At 43.1% G+C, this 23,997-nt stretch overlaps 1 protein-coding gene across 1 annotated transcript in view; it reads left to right on the forward strand.

The window, feature by feature from the left end:
- Positions 1 to 23,997, forward strand: part of LOC143283776 (uncharacterized) — a 69,318-nt gene that overhangs the window by 17,415 nt on the left and 27,906 nt on the right. The window contains exons 3-6 of the mRNA XM_076590128.1: positions 3,774 to 3,863; positions 14,033 to 14,132; positions 18,787 to 18,939; positions 21,538 to 21,676. Coding sequence (XP_076446243.1) covers positions 3,774 to 3,863; positions 14,033 to 14,132; positions 18,787 to 18,939; positions 21,538 to 21,676 — 482 coding nt within the window. The remainder of the gene's footprint in view (positions 1 to 3,773; positions 3,864 to 14,032; positions 14,133 to 18,786; positions 18,940 to 21,537; positions 21,677 to 23,997) is intronic.

The following is a 23,997-nucleotide window of genomic DNA, read 5'->3' on the forward strand; positions in this document are numbered from 1 at the left end:
TCACACAGTAACAGTCACCACTATACCACATTCCATCACCCACTGACAGTCACCACTATACCACATTCCATCACCCACTGACAGTCACCACTATACCACATTCCATCACACACTAACAGTCACCACTATACCACATTCCATCACACACTAACAGTCACCACTATACCACATTCCATCACACACTAACAGTCACCACTATACCACATTCCATCACACACTGACAGTCACCACTATACCACATTCCATCACACAGTAACAGTCACCACTATACCACATCTCATCGCACACTGACAGTCACCTCTATACCACATTCCATCACACAGTAACAGTCACCACTATACCACATCTCATCGCACACTGACAGTCACCTCTATACCACATTCCATCACCCACTGACAGTCACCACTATACCACATCTCATCGCACACTGACAGTCACCAGTATACCACATTCTGTCACACACCAACAGTTATCACCACACCACATTCCATCACACATCAGTGGTCAGCACTGTAGTGTATTATCACTGTTTTCTGGAGGGCTATTTCAGTCACACACACACACACACACACACACAGTCCAGCCGGTAGAGTGAATTCATGTGTTCCGCCTTGTAGAATGGTGGTTGTGCGCTGTGTGCCCCCCCCACCACCCCACCGTTCCTCATTTTGAATTTTAAAAGTATTTTTAATTCCCTCCGTGTGTGTATGCATGTGTGTTTGTGTGTGTGCATGCGTGCGTGTGTGTGTGTGTGCGTATGCCTGGTAGCTCAGCCACATGTGCTGCAGTGTGATATTGATTTGTTTGCACCCAGTGACAGACAGCCTCTCTCTCATACAGGAAGCTGAAACCAAATCTTAGTTTTTACACACTTAAGTTTTTTTCACTTGTCTTTTTCTGTGGTTGAGCACAGACAGTTCTGATCACGTTGTCCCTGTCTGTGCATGCATGGGCAGACAACTGTGGCCAGCTGGTTTAGGTGAGCGGGCCTGTGACAGATTGAAATAAAACAGCTGCTTGAAGAAATGGATAGGTATCCTTGGGAAATATGTATACACTTGAAGTGAGGGCATTGGCATCAGGGAAGCGGATCAGAAACTGTGTACAGCCTGCAGTTAACATTGTGCCCACATACAATAATTTGCATGCTGGAATAAATGTGGCAAATGCACACACATACACACAAACATACCTGTACACAGTGGGGCACGTACACACACACACACACACACACACACACACACATACACAGACACGCATGCGCGCGCGCGCACACACACACACACACACACACACACACACACACACACACACACACACACTCTCTCTCTCTCTCTCATTCTCTCTCTCTCTCTCTCTCTCTCTCTCTCTCTCTCTCTCTCCTGCTGTTTGAAAAAGGTAATATAAACAATACAAATGATTATTACCTTTTTAAAAATGGGAAGGCACAGATGGACAGACAGCAGACAGAGAGAGAGAGAGAGAGAGAGAGAGAGTGTACTCAGAATGTAAGGTCACTGACCTGCACACATGTGGTTACGTGTAATGTACTCATGCACACAAACTTAGCCTTGAGCAGAATGAACAATATTGGTTCATAAAGGACACACTGAGGATCTAACTAGAGAGAGAGAGAGAGAGAGAGAGAGAGAGAGCATGCACACACACAGCGAAGATAACCAACCACACATGATACTATAAAATAGCATGGTGCTACAGCAATGGATGCTCAAACAGCGGGAGAATTGGGGAAGTGGGGGTGGGGCGTGTGGGGTGGAGCAGGCCAGTGGTCTTTTCCACCCCTTTCTTCCCCTCCACATTCCTTCACCAGCAGTGCCCCTAGCTCCTTTCCATCCACAGCACACGCACATGCGCGCACACACACACACACACACACACATGCACGCACGCACGCACGCAGTCACAGGCACAGGCACAGGGAAAGAAAGTTCACGACCCACAGGGGGACAATGGATTTTGATGCAACCAAATCCCCCACCCCACCTCACCCTACATTGCCACCCCACTCAAAGGTGTGTGTGTGTGTGGTAGAAGTGGTGGCAGAGAGCAGTTAGGGAGGAAGGTGTGTGTGTGGGGGGGGATGTGGGGGAGGAGGGGGAATAGTGCAATGAATAAGAGAGTCAGTAATGTGAAGCAGGTGGGGAGACAGGGGATCTGTGCTGAGAGGGAGGGAGAGGTGGATTCAGATCCCTCCCTTCAGTAATCCCTCGTGTGGCTATCAAGGAAGGGAGATGAGTTGTCAGGGAGACTGTATCTTTCTTAGTGCCAGCTTTTTTTAAATCTTTGATTAAAAAAAAATCTAAATATTAGATTCTCCTTATCCAGCTCATTTCTTACCTGCAGCTTCAGCTTTTTCTGGATGGCAGAGTTGTCAGTACACTTGGCGTTACTAACAGTTCAAAGAATTCTCTGAGAAGCAAGGTTGGGCGAGGGGTGGCGGTGGGAGTGTTGCATTTTTTATATATATATATATTCAATCTCTGACCCCCACTCTCCCTTTCTGTGAACCTCCTCTCTCTCTCTCTCTCTCTCTCTCTCTCTGCCTCTCTATCATGTTTGTGTGATTCTTTCGCCTTTTGTCAAGCCCTCACTCGTTCTTCTCTCCCTCTTTATGTGTGAATGTGTGTGTGTGTATGTGTGTGTGTGTGTGTACATGTATGAGTGTGTGTGTGTGCATGTGTGAGTGTGCATGGATGTGCATGTGTGCACGCATGGGCGCATGCTCCAGCATAGTAAGAAACAGGACTTCCAGTTGTTGAACTAATTAAAAGAGAGTCTTGCAGTTTTCTCTTGTTTTAGAATTGTTGTGTATAGTTGTGTAGTTACTGGTAAACTGTGTTGTTTGTCATGTTACTTTGTGCCGTCGTTTTTTATTTATTTATTTATTTTTTTTTATTAAAGGCAAGCATGCTTGCATGCTAGTGGCAAGAGAGTGAATGGTGAGTACATGCTCAACAAAACGAACGAGAGGCGGGAAGTAGTCTTTATCCTTTTGTGGCAAAGTTATTCTTAAGGCTGTACCAAGTCTTGACTTGTGAGAACCTAGCCACTCTTGCTGCGAGATGCAAAAAAGAAACACATTTTCCTAGCCTGTCTCAAGAGAGCCTCGCCTAACTTGCATACACATAAGAAACGCACCTTCCTTGCCTGTCTTGAGAGAGCCTCGCCTAACTAGCATAGATCTAAGAAACGCACCTTCCTTGCCTGTCTTGAGAGAGCCTCGCCTAACTAGCATAGATCTAAGAAACGCACCTTCCTTGCCTGTCTTGAGAGAGCCTTGCCTAACTAGCATACATATGTAAGAAACGCGCCTCTGCATAAAGAGCATGATGAGTGTTAGCACTGGTCCATTTACACAGGTGCTTTGAATGAACGAACACACACATTCAGTGTGTCACACACAGGGCCAGCTGCCTAACATTCTACTGCACTGTCTTTTTCTTCTTTTTCTCATTCCCTCTTAACTGTTGTAATAAAACAATAGAAAACCCTTTGTGACTGGCCTCTGTATGTCCCTGGCCTGTGTGAGAATCTTTCAGTCCTTTCACTTTTTTAATCCCTTTAATTCATTAATCCTTTAAATCCCCTTGAAATACCACCCTGGTTCACGGTTGCAATCTTGGTGTCGCCGACACGGATTTACAGAAATCTTTTAATTCCCTAATCCATAATTTATCCAAAATAAACCACAACAATAAAAACCCTCTCACCACTCTGTCTGTCACACTTACGGTTTGTTTGTCTTTTTGCAGGGATTGCAGTGCTTTGTAATAATGTTGTCCATGGATGGGAAAGTGGTCTACCTCTCAGAAACCGTGACGCAGCTTTTGGGGCATTGCCAGGTGAGTTTCTCTATAGATCTGTTCTTCATTATGTGAATGTGTGTGGGAGGGTGGGTGGATTGATGGGTGGAGGGTAGGTGGGTGTTTTTGTGTATGTGGTTGTGGGTGTGTTGTCATGTTTTTTTTTTTTCCAGTTTGGTAACAATTGTTCATTGTTAAGTGAGTTGAAATCCTGTTGATACTTATGTGATCATGTTTACCCGCATGATAACAGCTTGCATATTATTGTCAGGTGAGTTTCTCTATTCTTCCTTTTTCTGTGTGGTAATGGTTTCCAACGTGATGATGATATATTCATTTTCAGTTTCACTTTGTCAAGGATATACGCCATATAAGCTACACCACATCTACTTGGCAGATGCCTAACAGCAGTATAATGCTAGTCAGGCCTTGAGTGCATGCATGTATATCCGTGTAGCTATCAGAGTTGATTTCTTCTACAGAAATTCACTAGAGGACAACAGTTTTGTTGCCATGGGTTCTTTTCCAGGGCACCAAATGCATGCTGCATGCTGGACCTCAGTTTATTGTCTCACCCGAATGATTAGACGCTGAGTTTGATTTTCCGGTCACATTCAGGAGAACGGGCAAAAGCGGGAATCAATCCCACATCCTCGTGGACGCTGTATTGGCAGATGAGAATTTTATCCATTCTGCAACCTCCCTCAGAAAAAAAGAAGAAGCAAAATTAGCAGTAGTCAATTTGTAGGATGGTGGAGGTTTAGAGTGTACACACATCTCTGCAAGTACAAACTACAGTAATCCACACTATCAGTCCAAACCACCAAATGATGATAGTGATGTGCATCACAGGAATTACAGGGACTGGTGGTAATCACTGTAAACTACCATGTAAAAAAGCCAGTATCTTGTCAGTGCCTTCCCCCCTTACCCCAACCCCCCCCCCCCCCCCATTTTGGGTTAAAATCTGTGCATAGGGTTAAGTACTTTGTAAACGCTCACCATCCATTTTGAAAACAAACAAACAAACAAACAAAACAAAAAAAAAACACCAAAAAAACAAATCTCATGAATTAATGAAAAATTCAGTTTGCTACTCGTATCCTGTTAACAGCCTTACAAAGCAGTGCAGATCTGCATATCTAGAGGTAAAGAATGGAACACCTGCTGGAGACATCAGTGCTTTCATTGTAAAAGAAAACAAACAACGATTGAAAGCATGATGTTTCTCCATCAATCTTATTTCAGTAGCTAGTGTTTTGTTGTTACTCCCCAGCCTAACCAGTGCTGTTTGGTGAAACTAAGTAAGGGAATGGGCCCTCACAAAAAGTGGTGTGTGTGTGGGGGAGGGGTGGGGGGTGGGGAAGAAGTACCCAGTCAACACCCACCCCCACCCTCGAAACTTTAGGGCGAAATTTGTGCATAGTTGGAGTGGGTGCTTTGCTTACAAGGTAGTTTACAGTATTCCCGTGGCTGACTGTGCATGTTTAATAAATCATTCAGAACTCTCTGCCTCCAAGCATCTGGGCCTGCCTGCAGAAGCAGCAGATTTCCACTCTGCAACAGTTAACTCACAGAAGAAAAAGCTGTTGATTGTAAGGAACCACGCTCAACTGGCTCGAGAGAGAGAGAGAGAGAGAGAGAATGAGAGAGAGAGAGAGAGAAATCACTATTTTTCAAAAGTCAGCAGGGGAAATTTTGAAACAGAAGGGCGGCAGACTTTGAGAGAAGATAAGGGAGGAGCAGGAAGGAGCAGGTGTGTGTGTGTGTGTGCTGTGTGTGTGTGTGTGTGTGTGTGTGCATGCGTGTGTGTGTATTGTGTCTGTGTGTGTGTGTCTGTGTATTGTGTGTGCGTGAGTGTGTGTGTATGTGTGTGTGTGTGGACGTGTGTGTGTGTGTGCTCTGTGTGTGTGTGTGTGTGTGCATGCGTGTGTGTGTATTGTGTCTGTGTGTGTGTGTCTGTGTATTGTGTGTGCGTGAGTGTGTGTGTATGTGTGTGTGTGTGTGTGTTGTGTGTTGTGTATGTGTGTCTGGTGTTTGTCTGTTGTGTGTGTGTGTGTGCGTGTGTGTGTTGTGCAGGGAGAGTAGTCCTGACAAGGAGCCAGATAACCGATTCACACTGTCTTCACCTGCCTCAAGGTGCTGTGCAGCTGAGGGCTATAGATTGTATGTCTTGCCTGCCTCCGGCAACTGGCAACTGGCTTTATTTCAGCGTTTGACTTGACAGGAGCCAGTCTTGTTTCTTTCTTTCTTTCTTTCTTTCTTTCTCTTGAGGGGGGAAAAAAGAAAAGAAGACAGACTTTGAGAAACTTGGAAAGCTCAGAAGAAATGCCATCATTATTATTGTTGTCACTGTTGTAATTGCTGTTATTATTGTTATTCTTCTTATTTTAATTTGGCTTGGAAAAGTGGAAGGAATCTGTTACGGATTTGTCTTTTTCCCCCAATAAATGCTATTGAATCAAAGGAACGAACTGTCAGCCAAATGATAACGATAGTTGTAATTACAACATACATGAATTTCAGTTCAGCTTGAAAAAGTTAAAGATGTTTAGACATTTTGATATGATTTCATTTCCATTTCAAGAAAGTCATCACAGTTACCTTGTTTGTTCCTTATTTTCCTCTAACCCTGTCTACTGAAAGCCCAGAACTTTCATATAGAAAAAAGGGTATATGTATACACAGACACAGACACACACACACATATATGTATGTAAACTTCTGCACTCGCTATCCATTCATAAGATTTAGCTCTTAGAATTTGTCTTCAAATTTTTTTACCTCAAGGGCTTCATAAGTCATGTGAAAGAGTTCTTGAAAATACAGTTTTAAAACGCAGAGCGGTATGCAGACCAGATATCAATAAATATATATATATATATATATATATATATATATATATATATATAGAGAGAGAGAGAGAGAGAGAGAGAGAGAGAGATTGGTCTGTAACTGAGGATAGACACAATAACTGTCCGTATCAATCCATCTGAATGATATATTCGATACCCAAGTTGGCCACCTCAAACTATTACCAAACAAGAAAAAAGCTTTTCTCTCTCTCTCTCTCTCTGTGTGTGTCTGTGTGTGTCTCTCTCTGTGTCTCTGTCTCTGTCTCTGTCTCTTTTTAGGGGAGAATCCAGCCACTTTTGAGCTGAGCACCCCACCACCATGGCTCCAGTGGTTATTGTATGAATTCACACAGTTGTCACCCCTCCCCAAAAGCCAGGCAAGGATTCTCCCCACCCCACTGGCCTGATGAGTCACACACCCCCAGTTAGTGGTGACTGTCAGAGGACTCCACAAAGGGGATGTGGGTGGGGTTGGGGGGGTGGGGGGGGGGAGGGGCTTCCACCTGCTCCATGGAGAAGCATGCAAGCTACCGCTGACACTGGGCTGGGATCTGAGTGTGTCTTGTCGCTCAGCTCAGCGGAGGTCAGTGTTTTCCAGTCTAGTGGTCACCCTTTGTTGGCATACACTCACACATTCATGTGGTGGTGCTCAGTGGAGCGTGGTGTTCAGATGGCTTTTATGTGTGGATAGATTTTTTTTTTAAAGAATTTGTTATAGTGGTTGCTAAAAGCTCCACCCGTCAGCCTAAGAAGTTAAATGTTGTCTCTTGTCTGTCTCTCTTCCTTTTTCAATCTTTTGTCCTCGGAAAATCAGAAATCCAAAGAAAAGTAAAGGAGAACCTCAAAAACCAGACACAAGGCCACAGATCTTTCCCCACCCCTCTTGCGGCAAATCGATGGCAGTGTGTGTGTGTGTGTGTGTGTGTGTATGGAGGGGTTGTGCATGTGTGTTTCAGGATAGCTCTGTTTGTGTATGAGTGCACATATGCATATGTATGTTGGTGTGTATGTGTGTGTGTGTATGTGCATGTGTGTGTGTGTGTTTGTGTGTGTGTGTTGGGGATGGGGTGTTTGTGTATGTCTATGTTGTGGGTATTGTGGCGAGCGATGGAATCTATATGTGTGTGTGTGTGTGTGTGTGTGTGTGAGAGAGAGAGAGAGAGAGAGAGAGAGAGAGAGAGAGCAGCCTTAATTTCATACAGAGAAATCTGTTGTGATAAAATGTTATTCAACACAACACAACACAACACAACAAAATACAATACAAAGTACAACACAATACAACAGAACACAACACAGTACAACATAATACAATACAACAGAATACAACACGACACAACACAACACAATACAATACAATACAATACAATACAATACAATACAATACAATACAAATTATAATGCCGTACAGTACAACACAACACAACACAAATTACAATGCTGCACAGTACAACACAGTACAATCCAGCACAACACAACACAGCACAACACAACACAATACAACACAGCACAACACAACACAGCACAAATTACAATGCTGCACAGTACAACACAATACAACACAATCCAACACAACACAGCACAAATTACAATGCTGCACAGTACAACACAACACAACACAACACAATCCAACACAACACAACACAACACAGCACAAATTACAATGCTGCACAGTACAACACAACACAACACAATCCAACACAACACAGCACAAATTACAATGCTGCACAGTACAACACAATACAATACAACACAACACAACACAACACAATCCAACACAACACAGCACAAATTACAATGCTGCACAACACAACACAACACAACACAACACAACACAACACAGCACAAATTACAATGCTGCACAGTACAAAACAATACAACACAATCCAACACAACACAACACAACACAAATTACAATGCTGCACAGTACAACACAATACAATACAACACAACACAACACAACACAACACAACACAAATTACAATGCTGCACAGTACAACACAACACAACACAATCCAACACAACACAAATTACAATGCTGCACAGTACAACACAACACAACACAATCCAACACAACACAACACAAATTACAATGCTGCACAGTACAACACAACACAACACAATCCAACACAACACAACACAAATTACAATGCTGCACAGTACAACACAACACAACACAATCCAACACAACACAACACAAATTACAATGCTGCACAGTACAACACAATACAGCACAATCCAACACAACACAACACAATACAACACAGCACAACACAACACAGCACAAATTACAATGCTGCACAGTACAACACAATACAAACCAACACAACACAACACAATCTAACACAACACAGCACAAATTACAATGCTGCACAGTACAACACAACACAATCCAACACAACACAGCACAAATTACAATGCTGCACAGTACAACACAACACAACACAACACAACACAATCCAACACAACACAACACAAATTACAATGCTGCACAGTACAACACAATACAATCCAGCACAACACAACACCACACCACACCACACCACACCACACCACAACACAACACAACACAACACAAATTACAATGCTGCACAGTACAACACAATACAATCCAACACAACACAACACAACACAACACAAATTACAATGCTGCACAGTACAACACAATCCAACACAACACAACACAAATTACAATGCTGCACAGTACAACACAACACAACACAACACAGTCCAGCACAACACAACACAACACAACACAACACAACACAACACAACACAACACAACACAAATTACAATGCTGCACAGTACAACACAACACCACACCACACCACACCACACCACAAATTACAACACAACACAACACAACACAACACAAATTACAGTGCTGCACAACACAACACAACACAACACAACACAACACAACACAAATTACAATGCTGCACAACGCAACACAACACAACACAACACAAATTACAATGCTGCACAGTACAACACAATACAATAACAACGTGTGCCTTGCTCCTCTGCCCTTTCTCCACCAGCTGTGTGTTTCATTTCTCCTCGGCTTGCGTGAGCCCCTCTTTTGATGAGTCTTGCCTCCTGATTTGTTCTTCATCTCTTTGCTTTATTTCCTGTTCACTGAAAGGTAGATTTGACATGCATGCATTCATTCTTTTCAGCACGCATACAATGGATGTGACTTGTGAGAGATTGGACAAAGGAAGGGGGTGGGGGTTGGGGGGGGGGTGGGGGTGGGGGGGATGGGTAAGAAATCAACAACAACAAAACCCAGCATACAGTGGAGTGGTGGTGCATTGGGTGGAGGGGGTCATCAGTCATGCCACCAGTCTCGTCTTCCAGATATTGGCTGCAGCAGTTGTAATAATGACAATGATGATGATAAACGATGACGATGATCACCATTGTAATCCATCTCACATCGACAGCAGCCACCGTTGATTGAACAGAAATGGTTATTCACCCCCTGCGTCAACATTAAATACCAGAATGTGTAATGCTCTCAATGTCAGGTGCATCGGATCCTTGTTTACTGTGCTGACCAGACAGATAACATCTTTGAATCTTTAGTGTTTGTTTTTTTTTTGTTTTGTATTTCTCTGTATGAAATTCAGGCTACTTTCAGTTGGGAGAGTATGTTGGCATAGTGCAGCATCACCATTTTGTTGTTGTTGTTGTTGCCGTGGGTTCTTTTTCATGAACTAAGTGCATGCTACACATAGGACCTTGATTTATTGTCTCATCTGAATGACTAGCGTCCAGACCACCGCTCAAGGTCTAGTGGAGGGCGAGAAATTACTGGTAAGTGTGGGATTTGATCTGTTGTGCACTTTTCACATTCTTTTACATCCCAGATGAAAGCATTAACTGCAGGCCATCACTCTGTGATGGAAAACTGAACAGGGCTTCCAAATCTATTTGACACTTTTCAGGACTGTCACGTAGATCTGATCACAGTCAGATTACAGGACAGTCATGTTTAACCCCCACCTCCACCCTCCCACCATCCTGCCTCACCCACTTCCACCCCCTCCCCCCAACCCCCCCACCCCTCTGCACTATGCCATCCCTGCAGATCAATAATGAGGAGGATTTGATGTGGGGGTGTGGTGAACGGCAAGGAACAGGGGGCTGTGTATCACTGCTAGTGTTGCAGTGTAGAAATTTTGGATGTTTCAGATTATGGCCTTCCATTGTGTGATGCTAAATTCTGTTTGGAACACACTTTCAGATAAATAACACAGTATGGTCAAGGCCACATTTTCTGCAAAACTGCCCATTTTTTTCAAGTGGGTAGATGAAAGCTTGATGTAAAATGAATTGTACAATGCATTAAAAAAACAAACAAAAAAAAACCAAAAAAAAAACCAAACCAGGCAGTATTGCTTTTTGAATTTTAACTGTGCTTTTCAAAATAAAGACCAGCCAGATTTATTGCGTATGTCAGATGGTTCTTTAACTCAGAAAAATGGTTCTTTTCAGTTGTTGAAATAAAACCAGTTTCCAGCAAAAAAACACAGTGTATGATTACCCCACATCTGCATAGCCACACAGCAGGTGAAGAACATCATAAAGGGTGCGTGAATGTGGTCACCAGTAATATCTGGACATGAGAAGGAAGATGGGAGAATGGTTGAGTTGCTCATCTGCCAGTACAGAGTCTTTGAGGGTCTGGGTTCGAATCTTGCTCTCACCCTTTCCCCCAAGTTTGACTGGAAGAACAAACTGCTAGTCAGGTGATTCAGATGAAGTGATAACCTCAGGTCCCATGTGCAGCACAAACCTGGCGCAGTGAGAAAGAACCCATGACAATGAGGTCGTTGTCCTCTGGCAAAATTCTGCAGGAAAAATCACTTGTGATTAGCACTCAAATACATGCATGCACTCAAGGCCTGACTAAGCACATTGGGCAAAAAAAAAGAAATGCTGCTGGTCAGGCATCTGCCTAGCAAATGTGGTGTAGTATATATGGATCTGTACAAACGCAGTGGCACCTCCTCAGTGGCACCTCCTCGAGAGACTGAAACTGATGAAACTGAAACCAGGACATGGTGCTGGCTGTGATGTGATGTTGTTCAGTTCATATTGATGGCTGTGTGTGCTTGTGAAAGGCAGATGGTTATGCCATTGTAAATGCTGGATCAGCTTACAGCGCTTTGAGCTGAGGGAGGGAAGGAGGAGTGGGAGGTGGGGATGGAAGGGGGGGGGATCCAGATGGAGGGGGTTGGGTAGGGAGCAGGAGAAGACAACTGTATGCCTGTTGTGTGCCATATGGATTCATGGGTTGCATTGCATGTCAAGTGTCTGCAGCATATGTTTTGAAAGGGAAAGATTACTGTGTGGGTTCAACTGAGTATGTGTGTGTTTGTAAGAGGGAGACAGACAGACAGACATAGAGAGAGACAGAGAGAGAGAGAGAGAGTCTGTGTGTGTGTGTGTGTGTGTGTGTGTGTGTGTGTGTGTGTGTGTGTGCTCTTGTGTGTGTGTGCGTGTGTGCGCTCTTGTGTGTGTGTGTGTGTCTGTGTGCACTTGCATGTATATGTGTGTATACAAAAATTACCTGTATTATCACACAGGTTAGCAGTTCACAGGACCTGCAGTCAGATCATGCAAGCTTTCCTGTTTGCTTCCAGGAATTTGAGTTAAAAAAAAAGAGAAAAAAAAAGTTTACTTAAAATTTTTAAGTGATCCAGATAGTTGCAGATTTGAGATAATGAAAATTTTTTTTATACTGTTTTATTGCATGCATGCATGCAGGCATGTGCACACACACACACACACACACACACACACACACACACACACACACACACACTCACACACACTAAATCTGATGAGGATGGTGGTGGTGACTGATAAGCTGATATTATTGTTGTTGTAATATTTTGATCCTTTTGTTTGTTCTTTAACCACTGTCTGGCTACTGTTCTCCAGTTTCTCATGATTACTTATCTATTTCTTTTGCTGATGTCTTCATTCATAGTGAGGGCAGAGGGAAATTGGGGTGGTAGCGAAAGGATAGAAGTTTCAGTTTCAGTTTCAGTCTCTCAAGGAGGCGTCACTGCGTTCAGAACAAACCCATGTACGCCACACCACGTCTTCCAGGCAGATGCCTGACCAGCAGCATAACCCAACGCGCTCAGTCAGGCTTATATATTTGTGTACCTATCAGAAATGGATTTTTTTCTACAGAATTTTGCCAGAGAACAACATTCTCGTTGCCATGGGGTTCTTTTTCAGTGCGCCAAGTGCGTTCTGCACACAGGACCTCAGTTTATCGCCTCATCCGAATGACTAGATGCTCAGTTTAATTTTCCGGTCAAACTTGGGAGAAAGGGCGAGAGCGGGATTCAAACCCACACCCTCATGGACTCTCAAAACTGGCAGCTGAGTGTCTTAACCGTTCTGCCACCTCCCTCCTTAAAGGATAGAAATGAACGGTTATTTCACGCCAGAATAGATACTGCTTGCACAGTGCATTTGTCTGCTTTTCCATTACAGTACAAGTGTTTGCACAGTCACAAAACTTTCTCAGCACTGCCTGGGTTCTGGTTTTTGTTTGTTTAACCTAGTTGGCAGGTTAAGCTTTATTCTTCCCTTTATCAGGAACTTTGTTTTCTTTCGCTTTTGTTTCTTCTTTCCAACGCTGGGGCTGTGTAGTTTTCATGACCAACCCTTTTTTGGTGTGTTTTGTGTGTGACTGAAATTGTCTTGTTTGACTTGAGCATTTTGTTGAACTTGAAGTAGGGTTATGTTGTTTATCTTACTGTCCTTTTGTATCTGTCTTTGTGCCTGTGTGTGAGTGCGTGCGTGCGTGCGTGTGTGCGTGTGTGTGTGTGTGTAGCCATGTTTATGTGTATCAGTGTGTGTATGTATGTGTTAGCGCGCGAGCAAGCGCACCTGTTTCATGTGTGTGCATGCATTTGCATATGCTTTTGTGTATATGCACACATTTAGGTGTGTGTGGGTGGGCATGAGTGAAGCCTGACTGAGTGACACAGGAAATGAATGAGCACCTAAAGGCGGCTGTCAGTCGGCTCTACCCAGGTTGACAGTCTATTGTGCCAAGTGTTTGTAAAGGATGAGCCCCAGGTGTGGCTGTGTATGTAAGGGAGACTTGAAATGAGTGGCGTGGGAGTCATGCCTCTGAAAATGGTGGGAAGGGGTGGGGGTGGGGGAAAAGAAAACCAAGTGTTCCTGAAGCGCTCAGAAGTTAGTTTCTGATGGAAGAGAGTAGCTAAACAAGTATCAATAATTATAATAATGATAATGGTAGTAATACACATGTGGTTTTGCATACCTGTATGTATGTGTGTGTGTGTGTGTGTTGACAGGAACGATTGATAGGACAACCCCTGGAGCAGTTTCTGCACCCTGCTGACATGAAGACACTGACCACCAAACTGCTGCCCGCCAAACAACTTCTGACCGCTGGTGAGCCAGAGCTGCTGCCCCAGATGCCCCCCCCCCCCACACACCCCCCCCCCCCACCCCCCCACCCACTTCATAATGTCAAGTGCATATGCTTTAGTAACCTGACAGTTAAGCATATAATTTTTAACTTTAGCTTGATGAAGCCTTATGTACACGAAAGTGTGTTTTCACATGTGACTGAGAACGTTGATGTTTTTGACTTTTTGCATTCATTATCAGTTGTCAGTTTAACAACTTCTCTTTTACGAAGTCCTTTAAGTAATTTCCTGTACTTGTATTTAGATTTTTTTTCAAATTTCACCCTCATTTCACACTCATTTGCCAAGTTTCCCCCAACTCTCCATTCATTCACATCTCCCACCCCTTCTAACTGATAATACTCAAATGTATTCATAAATACTTTAACAAAATGTCTTCAATCACTGATATGTGTGACGGGACACTAAACAAAATTCCTCCTCCTCCTCCCCCCCTCCATCTCTTTCTCTCTCTCTCTACTCATTCAGAACTGAGAAGTGCTCAGAAATCATTTTCTCTTGGCCTGTATACAAAGGAGGTGCATGCACATACATTTGAGATACACAAAATGCTGTAAATTATTGATCAAGTTGGGAAAATGGACCAACATCATGGACACAAAATTTTGTAGCTGAAAGACGGTAGGGTTGAAAGAGAGAGAGAGACAGACAGAGAGAGAGAGAGGATGAGGTAATATGTGTCACATTAAAAGTATAATTGACACAACATTTTTCACATTATATCATTCATCCTTGAAAAAGGTCTGTGGATTGAAAATTTCATTTCTTTTATTGTATTATTGTGTTGTTGTTTTTGTTGTTATTGTTCATACATAACTAAGAGACACTAATAGCAGTTTTAGTTTTCAACATTCCCTCAATAACTTTTTTTTTTTTTATGGAATAGGAGAACATGTATATATCATGTAGTTTCTTCTGTTTTATTTCAAGGTGCAGTAAAAAAAAAAAAAAAAAACACACAAACCCCCCCCTCCCCCAAAAACAGCAACCTCCCAAAAAAACCAACAACAAAAACACACACAAAAACCCCCCAAAAAAACCCAACCCAAAAAACCCAACAACATTGCCACATAATGACATATCAAGTAATGAAACTCTTTTCATTTTGTAAAAATAATGCTGAGTCTGTAAGTTCATTTATGTTTCAGGAAACTTTAACAAAGTATTTTTCTCGTTATACTCATTCATAGTTGTATACTGAACTTTTTTTTCTTTTTTTTTAAGCAGAATCCAAAAGAAACACCACCACCATCACCACTACCACCAACCCCATCCCCATGTTGGTATCTCATACTTTTGTTAATGATATCCCAACCTGAAAATTCTGTGCTAAGATCTCCTTTATTTTTCTCACTCTTTCTCTCTTCATTTGATTTTTTCCCTGCTGTCTTAAAAAAAACAACAAAAAACCCCACCCAAAATAGCAACAACAATGTTTCCTTTTTCTGTTCTGTCATCTTCTGCCATTGTCGCCCATGGGTGTGTCTACCCTTTGAAGTGTTTGCATTGACTAAATGCCTGTTGGCAGTGTTCAGTATGCTTGCTTGGGGTGGCCAGCAGTACTGTGACCTTTGGTATATGTTGTGACTGTAAAGCTTACGATAGATAGGCAGCTAAGTTCCCTCCCCCACAGGTCATTCACCACTGTAGTATTTTTAACTCTCTCCATACGAACGGCGAAAGAGAGATGACGTTAACAGCGTTTCACCCCAGTTACCATCGTCAAAATATTGCAAGCGGAAGGCTCTTATACTGACAAAGATACCACAATTCTGACGACGGAAGCTAAAGGTTGGGTCATTGAGACACCCACTGGACATCCGAGGGGTCTGTGTAGAGGAGAAGAGAGGACTGGCTGTACTGAGTGATTTAACCCACTCCTAGCCCACGGCTTCCAAACAAACAAACAAACAAACAAACTTTGGTTGGGAATCACTGCCATCCTGACTGGCCTATAATTCCCCATTTTGCCTATTCCTTAGTGGCCTAATCCTGATTCACCCATCACTGAGTTGGTGATACCAATTTGCCCTATTCACAGTTCTTCACCTGTGTACCTGGTTGCTGTGTGTGTGTGTGTGTGTGTAAAAACAAACACTTCACTTTCATCGCTGGATTGTGTGTGTGTGTGTTTTAGAGAGAGAGAGAGAGAGAGAGAGAGAGAGACTGAATAGGGGAAACAGGAATGGTGGTTACGCGAAACAGGACAAGGAGTCAAACTTTAACCAGTTCAGTGCCAGATAATTATGTAAAAAAAAAAAAACAGTGCTCTCCCCTTATTGGGGAATTTTGAGGATTTTTTTCCCCCTTTAATTCTGGCACAAAAACCACCAGAGATACAGGATGAAAGTAAACATTTTTATGAAGGAAAATTAATATGGAACATAAACCAGTTTTATTCTCCCCCCCCCCCCCCCCCCTTATTATTATTTTTATTAAAAAAAAAAATCTAGCTAACTTATTTAGGCATTTCAAAATGAAGATAATAATTGTTATGCATTAAAAAAAAAGTCTGTTTCAACGTCTACAGAATGACACCTGGAAAGAAAACAAACAAAATACAGCTGGAAATAGCACGCTTATTGTCTGATATATATACCTGTAAAACAAAAAAAACAAGTAAACAAACCAAAAAGAAAAGAAAAAAAAGAAGAAAAGATTTTAAGTTTATGATGACAGTCACAACACTTGAAGTCATGTGTGTGAACAACTGCACCACCAGTGGCATACGTGGGTTAAGTCAAGATAGAAAGTCAATCATATTCTCAGAGAATGAGCTGTCAAGGTTTTCTTTTACCAAAGAGCGTCCCTCCTTAGAGGAGAGAGCGCTTTGATGATGAGTTTCTCCTGGTTGTAACTGGTCCGACAAAGTGTCTGCTGTGCATCCAGTTTTGTCTCCTCTATGAATGAATCGGTCAACTGATCAGTAATAATAATAATAATAATAATAATGGATACTTATATAGCACACTATCCAGAAATCTACTCTAGGTGCTTTACAAAAACGCTTTTGTTAACATAAAACATTATATCTATGTTACATACACACACCAAAATGTGACTACACACACACACACGCACACGCACACACACACACACACTGCATACATACATTTTAACATACATGTGTATCTAACAGCTACCCTAACACATACGCACACATAGGCAGGCACAAACTTACATAAACACACGCACACACAATACACATTCATATACATGAATGTAGTTATGTACACATACATATGTATACACACATAGTCAAGCACAGCTAACGAAAAGGAAGTGGACCTGCCACAATTGAACTTATTGCTGAGGGAAAAGGTGAGGTTTGAGACGAGAATTAAAAGATGCGAGGGAATCAGAATGACGGAGGTTATCAGAGAGCTTGTTCCACGTCTTTGGCGATTGAAAAGAAAACGATCTGTGTCCATAGGTCTTACTTCTGACGTGAGGTATCCTGAAAAACATGTGAATTCCCGTCTGTTGTGTGGCAGCCCTGGGTCTCAGGAAAATCATGCATGACTGGCTGTTGCCATCCTCGGCAGTTGATCACTGTGAGAAGACAGTTCATTGACAGCTGCGTCGTGCCCATTAACTGCGCCCTCTGTCTGGTCTTTAACCCATGGTCTTACACCACTCCGCAATCTCTCCTCCCCCTCTTCTCAAATTGCATGAAAGTACCACCCCTTCACTGTCATTCATGGTCACTCACTCAGAAATGTTGTCTGGACTGAAGAAAGCAGTCACCGTCATTGTCATCACCATCGAGTTTGAACCAATCACAAGGCAAGACAGATCCAAAGCTCATCCTTATACATAATCATCAGCAGAGCTTGCAAAGTTGTGTTAATCCAGTGATTGAGACCACTGTCTTCACTTGATGAAGTGTCCGACGCCTTTTTGGCATGCGAGGCAAACCCTCTTTACATGTGTGTAACTGTTCCAAGTGGTCAGCTGACGGCTTAAAGGCACTGAACTGGTTAAGGATGGCAGCACGAACAAAAGAGTAGGCAAAGCGGGAATATGCGAATGGGATCTGTTAGGAAACAGACGGGACAGAAAGCAGTACTGTGACTGATCTGTAGACCGATTGGCCTAAAACATGGCATACATGCATGTTGGATAAAATTTCCCAGTGCCCTGGCATCACTTTACTGTAGGCACTCATTTGCATAGTAACCAGTGTGTGTGTGTGCATTTGTGTGTGTGCGTGCAGCCTGTGTGTGTGTGTGTTTGTGCATGGATACATGTTTGTCTGTGTGTGCGAATGCACGTGCATGTGTGTATATGTGTTCATCAGTTTTGTGTTTATCCACATTAAGTTATTATTAGAAGGAAAAAAAGAACTAAATGAATAGAAAGAAAACCAGTTCAGAGGTAAAGGGTACATAAAGATTTCAAATTTTTTTTTATTATTAAAAATTAATTCAGTTTGAGAGACCTTTTTATTTATTTATTTTTTTTTATTGCTTTCCCAATGAATCTTCTTTTGAAAAAACACATTATTTGCTTCTTCTCTTTAATTTTTTTTTATATTGCAGATTCCTTATTTGTTTTTTTGTAAGAGTGAGTTAGTGCTCATTAGTCAGTCTGATATACTAATTTTTTTGCCCCAGAGCTGAACTTGAATGCCAGCAGCAAGACACGAGTGTCAGTCTACATACGCCTGCTGGATCTGACAAAGAAAGGCGGGGACAATTATGCCATGGTTCATGTGCTTGGCCAGTCTCACCTGAAACAGCTGACGGCGCAGTCATGTGCGGGCTCAGGTATTGAATTCTGCATGGATAGATCTCTTTCTTCTCTCTCCTTCCCCTTTTGTGTCTCTTGTCTTCCTGCTGTCATCTGGCTTGCTGTGTGTGTGTGTGTGTGCTGTGTGTGTGTGTGTGTGTGTGTGTGTGTGTGTGTGTGTGTGTGTGCTGTGTGTGTGTGTGTACATGTGTGTGCTGTATGTGTGTGTGTACATGTGTGTGCTGTGTGTGTGTGTGCATGTGTGTGCTGTGTGTGTGTGTACATGTGTGTGCTGTGTGTGTGTGTGTACATGTGTGTGCTGTGTGTGTGTGTACGTGTGTGTGCGTGCGTGTGTGTGAATAGAATAGAAGTGAAGAAAACAGAATGGTTTTATGTGTTGGAATAGGATAGAGTAGAATGGTTTTGTTTGTCATGGTACCTCATGGTTAAGAGGTGCACACATAGAAATGAACAGATGTGGTATGTTAATACAGCATATGTGTGTGTGTGTGTGTGTGTGCATGTGTGTGGGAGTGTGGGTGTGCATGTGCATGAGCGTGTGCATGAGCATATGTGTATGTGTGTGAGTGTGTGTGTGATCGGGAGGTAGAGGAGAGGGCAGGGCGTGAGGTAAACAGATCAGTTGTTTGCCTGCTATGTTTAGAAATATGTTTGTGTTGGTTGCAAAGGCTTCCTGTACTGAAATAGAGTCAACCCTTAGGGTGCAGTTTAGATCCTTTTTTTTTTTGGTCTTTCTAGCAAAGATATTCACAGAGAGAGAGAGAGAGAGAGAGTGTCTGTGTGTGTGTTGAGCATGCACTAAAAGAGAGACAGGTGCATGTGTGTATATAATATACTGCGCAGAGTTTGAGTGTCATTGACATAACTCTGCCCATTAGAAACCGCAGCCATTATACATACCAACAGTAATATTTTTACATTCATGACATCATCATTCCTGTAATCATCATCATCATTATTATTGATGGGTCACTAATTGTTAGTGCCATCATCACTACCATTACTGTCATGACCACCATCACTATCACCACCACTGCCACCTCCACTGAACTACCACCATCACCACCACTACATCCATCACCTCCACCACCACATCACCACTACCATCACAATCGACAGCAGCAGCAGCACCACCACCACCGCTACCATCACTGTCACAACCACCACCACCATCACTATCACAACCACCACCACTATCACTATCACAACCACCACCACCATCACCGTTTCAACCACCATCACTATCACAACCACCACCACCATCACCGTTTCAACCACCACCACCATCACTATCACAACCACCACCACCATCACTGTTTCAGCGACCACCATCCCAACGCCACCATATCATCACTACAGTGACTATCATAACCTCAAACACCTCCAAACTATCCAAACACAGATGCACACACACACAGGCACACACACACACACACACACACACACACACACACGTCATGGTGACATAATGTTTTGGGTTTTAAGTGGGGGGAGAGGAAGCGTGTAGAATGGCCAAGATGCTTATCTGCCAGTAGTGCCCGTGAGGGTCTGGGGTCTTTCTCCCAAGTCATTCGGATGAGACGATAAAGATAAACCTGAGGTCCCATGTGCAGCACACACTTGGCGCACTGAAAAAGAACACATGGCAACACAAGTGTAGTCATCCAAAAAAAAACAACCTCTGTACCAGAAATCCACTGATGGGTACGCAAATATAAATGCATGCACTGAAGTGCCGGACTAAGCGCATTGGCTTATGCAGCTGGTTAGGCATCTGCCTGGCAGATGTGTAGCATGTGGATTTGTCTGAACACTGAGACAGTGGAGTGATGGCCTAGAGGTAAGGCATCCCCCTAGGAAGTGAGAGAATCTGAGCGCGCTGGTTCGAATCACAGCTCAGCCGCCGATATTTTCTCCCCCTCCATTAGACCTTGAGTGGTGGGCTGGACGCTAGTTATTCGGGTGAGACGATAAACCGAGGTCCCGTGCGCAGCATGCACTTAGCGCATATAAAAGAACCCACAGCAATGAAAGGGTTGTTCCTGGTAAAAAACAAACAAACTGCATGCAGGAAAAAAAAAAAAAAAAAAAAAAGGGTGGCGCTGTAGTGTAGTGATGCGCTGTCCCTGGGGAGAGCAGCCCGAATTTCACGCAGAGAAATCTGTTGAGTGTTGTGATAAAAAGAAATACAAATACAGTTTCACTTTCAGTAGCTCAAGGAGGCGTCACTGCGTTCGGACAACTCCATATACGCTACACCACATCTGCCAAGCAGATGCCTGACCAGCAGTGTAACCCAATGCGCTTAGTCAGGCCTTGAGAAGGAAAAAAAAGATAAATACATAAAAAAAGAACTAATAATAATAATAATAATAATATGTATAAGGCGCAGAAACTTGATAAAGTCAACTATAAGCGTACAAAAATAATAATAATAATAATAATAATAATAATAAAAAAATTAAATTAAAAAAAAAAATATATATAACTAACTAAATAATAATAATATAATTAAAAAAAAACCCAACTAAATAAATACAAATGCAATACAAATACAGTGATGCCTCGTTGATAAAACAAACTGTGGTGTGGGGTGTGTTGGGGGCTGGCTGCAGGTGGGAGCAGAACCCTGATGTACGCCTGTCGGGTGGTGCGGCCTCAGGAGTTGTGGAGACAGGTGGAGGAGGAGGGGCGGGCCGTGGAGTGCGTGGTGCACCACACCCTGGACGGCACCATCCTCTTCACAGACTCCAGGTGAGAGAGAGAGAGAAATAATATCCATTGGTGTTAAAAGGGGTGGAGGGTGGGGGTAGGGGGAGCGCATGTAGCCAGGTGAGAGAAATATCCGTTGGCGTTAAAAGAGAGGGGTGTGCTCCTGTGTGTGTGTGTGTGTGTGAGTGTGTGTGTGTGAAGCCAGGTGGGGGAGAAATATCCATTGCTGTTAAAGAGATGGGTGTGAGTGTGTGTGTGAAGCCAGGTGAGAGGGAAAAACCATTGGCGCAAAGAGGGGGATGTATATGTCTGTATCTGTGTGCAGCTGTTGGTGTCAAAGAGAGGTGTGTATGTCTGTGTGTGGCTGTCAGCATCAAAGAGGATTATGTCTCTGTGTCTGTGTGTGACTATTGGCATCAAAGATGGGTATGTGTTTGTGTCTGTATGTGTGCAGCCGTTGGTATCAAAGAGGGGTGTATGTGTGTTTGTGTGTGTGTGTGTGTGTAACCATGTGAGAGAAAAACCATTTGTGTCAAAGAGGGGTGCGCGTGTGTGTGTGAGGCTGTTCGTGTCACATTTTTGAGTCTTTCAGGAACCAGTCAAAAAATTTTTTTGGAGGAGGGGGTGGCGGAGGGGGGTGTTGCTTCTCTGTCTCATTCTGCACCTGTTTGTATGACATTTTTTTTTGTTAATCTTTTCATTCTGAATCAAATTCCTCATCTTCCCCACACATCTGTATCTTTCACAAGTAAACGAAAACTCAAAAACACACATTCTGCTTTCACAGACACAAATATGCAGGCACTCCAACACACATACTCTGCTTACACACACGCGCACTTGCACACACTCCCACTCCCATACACACACACACACACGTGCGCGCACGCACGCATGCGCACATATCCCCACAATCACCTGCACAGACACACACAAGCACACTGAGAAACGTGCAGTGGAGTGATGGCCTAGAGGTAACGCGTCCGCCTAGGAAGCGAGAGAATCTGAGCGCGCTGGTTCGAATCACGGCTCAGCCGCTGATATTTTCTCCCCCTCCACTAGACCTTGAGTGGTGGTCTGGACGCTAGTCATTCAGATGAGACGATAAACCGAGGTCCTGTGTGCAGCACCTACGGCAACAAAAGTGTTGTTCCTGGCAAAATTCTGTAGAAAAATCCACGTCAGTAGGAAAAACAAATAAAACTGCACGCAGGAAAAATACAAAAAAAAAAGGGTGGCGCTGTAGTGTAGCGACGCGCTCTCCCTGGGGAGAGCAGCCCGAATTTCACACAGAGAAATCTGTTGTGATAAAAAGAAATACAAAATACAAATACAAAATGCATGCAGGCACACTCGCACATGAATACACAAACACATGCATGCATGTACGCATACGAACACACATGCATATGCACACATACACACACACCAATGAAAGAAAGGTGCACTTCTCCATCATCTTTACGCATGAATTGGGTGTTTGCAAGCTCCATTGAGTTTGGCACACAGGTGAACTCTGTTTCGCTCAGAAAGCTTTGAATTTTGGCACGCACTATCAGCAACTGTCTTAAAGGAGCTGCTTGTATTCTTTGTGATAAGATGTGCTCAGATGTGGGTGTATGATTATGTGCTTGTGGGCATGCGTGTGTGGACATGCATCTATGAGTGTGTGTGTGTGTGTGTGTGTGTGTGTGCGCATGTGTGTTTAGTGTGTCTGTGTGCATGAAATCAGTATTTTTGTATTCATTTCTTAGAAACAGTTGAATGTGCATATCAGATGCCTACTTTTTTTGACATGTGACCTTTTGCATTTTAACAGAACAGCATCAACCACCACTTACAGGTCTCTCTGTTTGAAAACACTACTCACAAAGCCAATTAGTGTGTACACTTTTCTGATGCCCTCATCAAACAGTCCTGCAGGTGATTAACAATTAGACTGCCGCTGACGATTGCGCTCATCAGTGAAGTGCTGTCACCTCACTGAGATAAGCGCCCAGTAGCAGCCGTCAGTCGGCTCTACCCAGGTAGACAGCCTGTGGTGCAATGTCCCCGTGTATGTAAAGCGCTTAGAGCTTGGTCTCTGACCGAGGATAGGCGCTATATGAGTATCCACATCAATCAATCAATCTGTGTTTGGACTCTATCTGCATATTGCTTTTGTTCAGCTTTAGTACTCCATTGAAAATTACTCAAAAAGTAGTAACTAAACTGCTTTTCAAAATGATGACACCACACTGATCTTTGGCCAAGGTCCAGCAGTCGAGTAAATTGTATAGAAGTGCTTTCATGTGTGGGACTGTTTTTTGTTGTTGTTTTTTTTGGAGCCTGATACCACCTGTGGAATGGGATCATTCACTTTT

Source organism: Babylonia areolata, chromosome 7 (assembly GCF_041734735.1).
Source record: "Babylonia areolata isolate BAREFJ2019XMU chromosome 7, ASM4173473v1, whole genome shotgun sequence".
Taxonomy (NCBI): domain Eukaryota; kingdom Metazoa; phylum Mollusca; class Gastropoda; order Neogastropoda; family Buccinidae; genus Babylonia; species Babylonia areolata.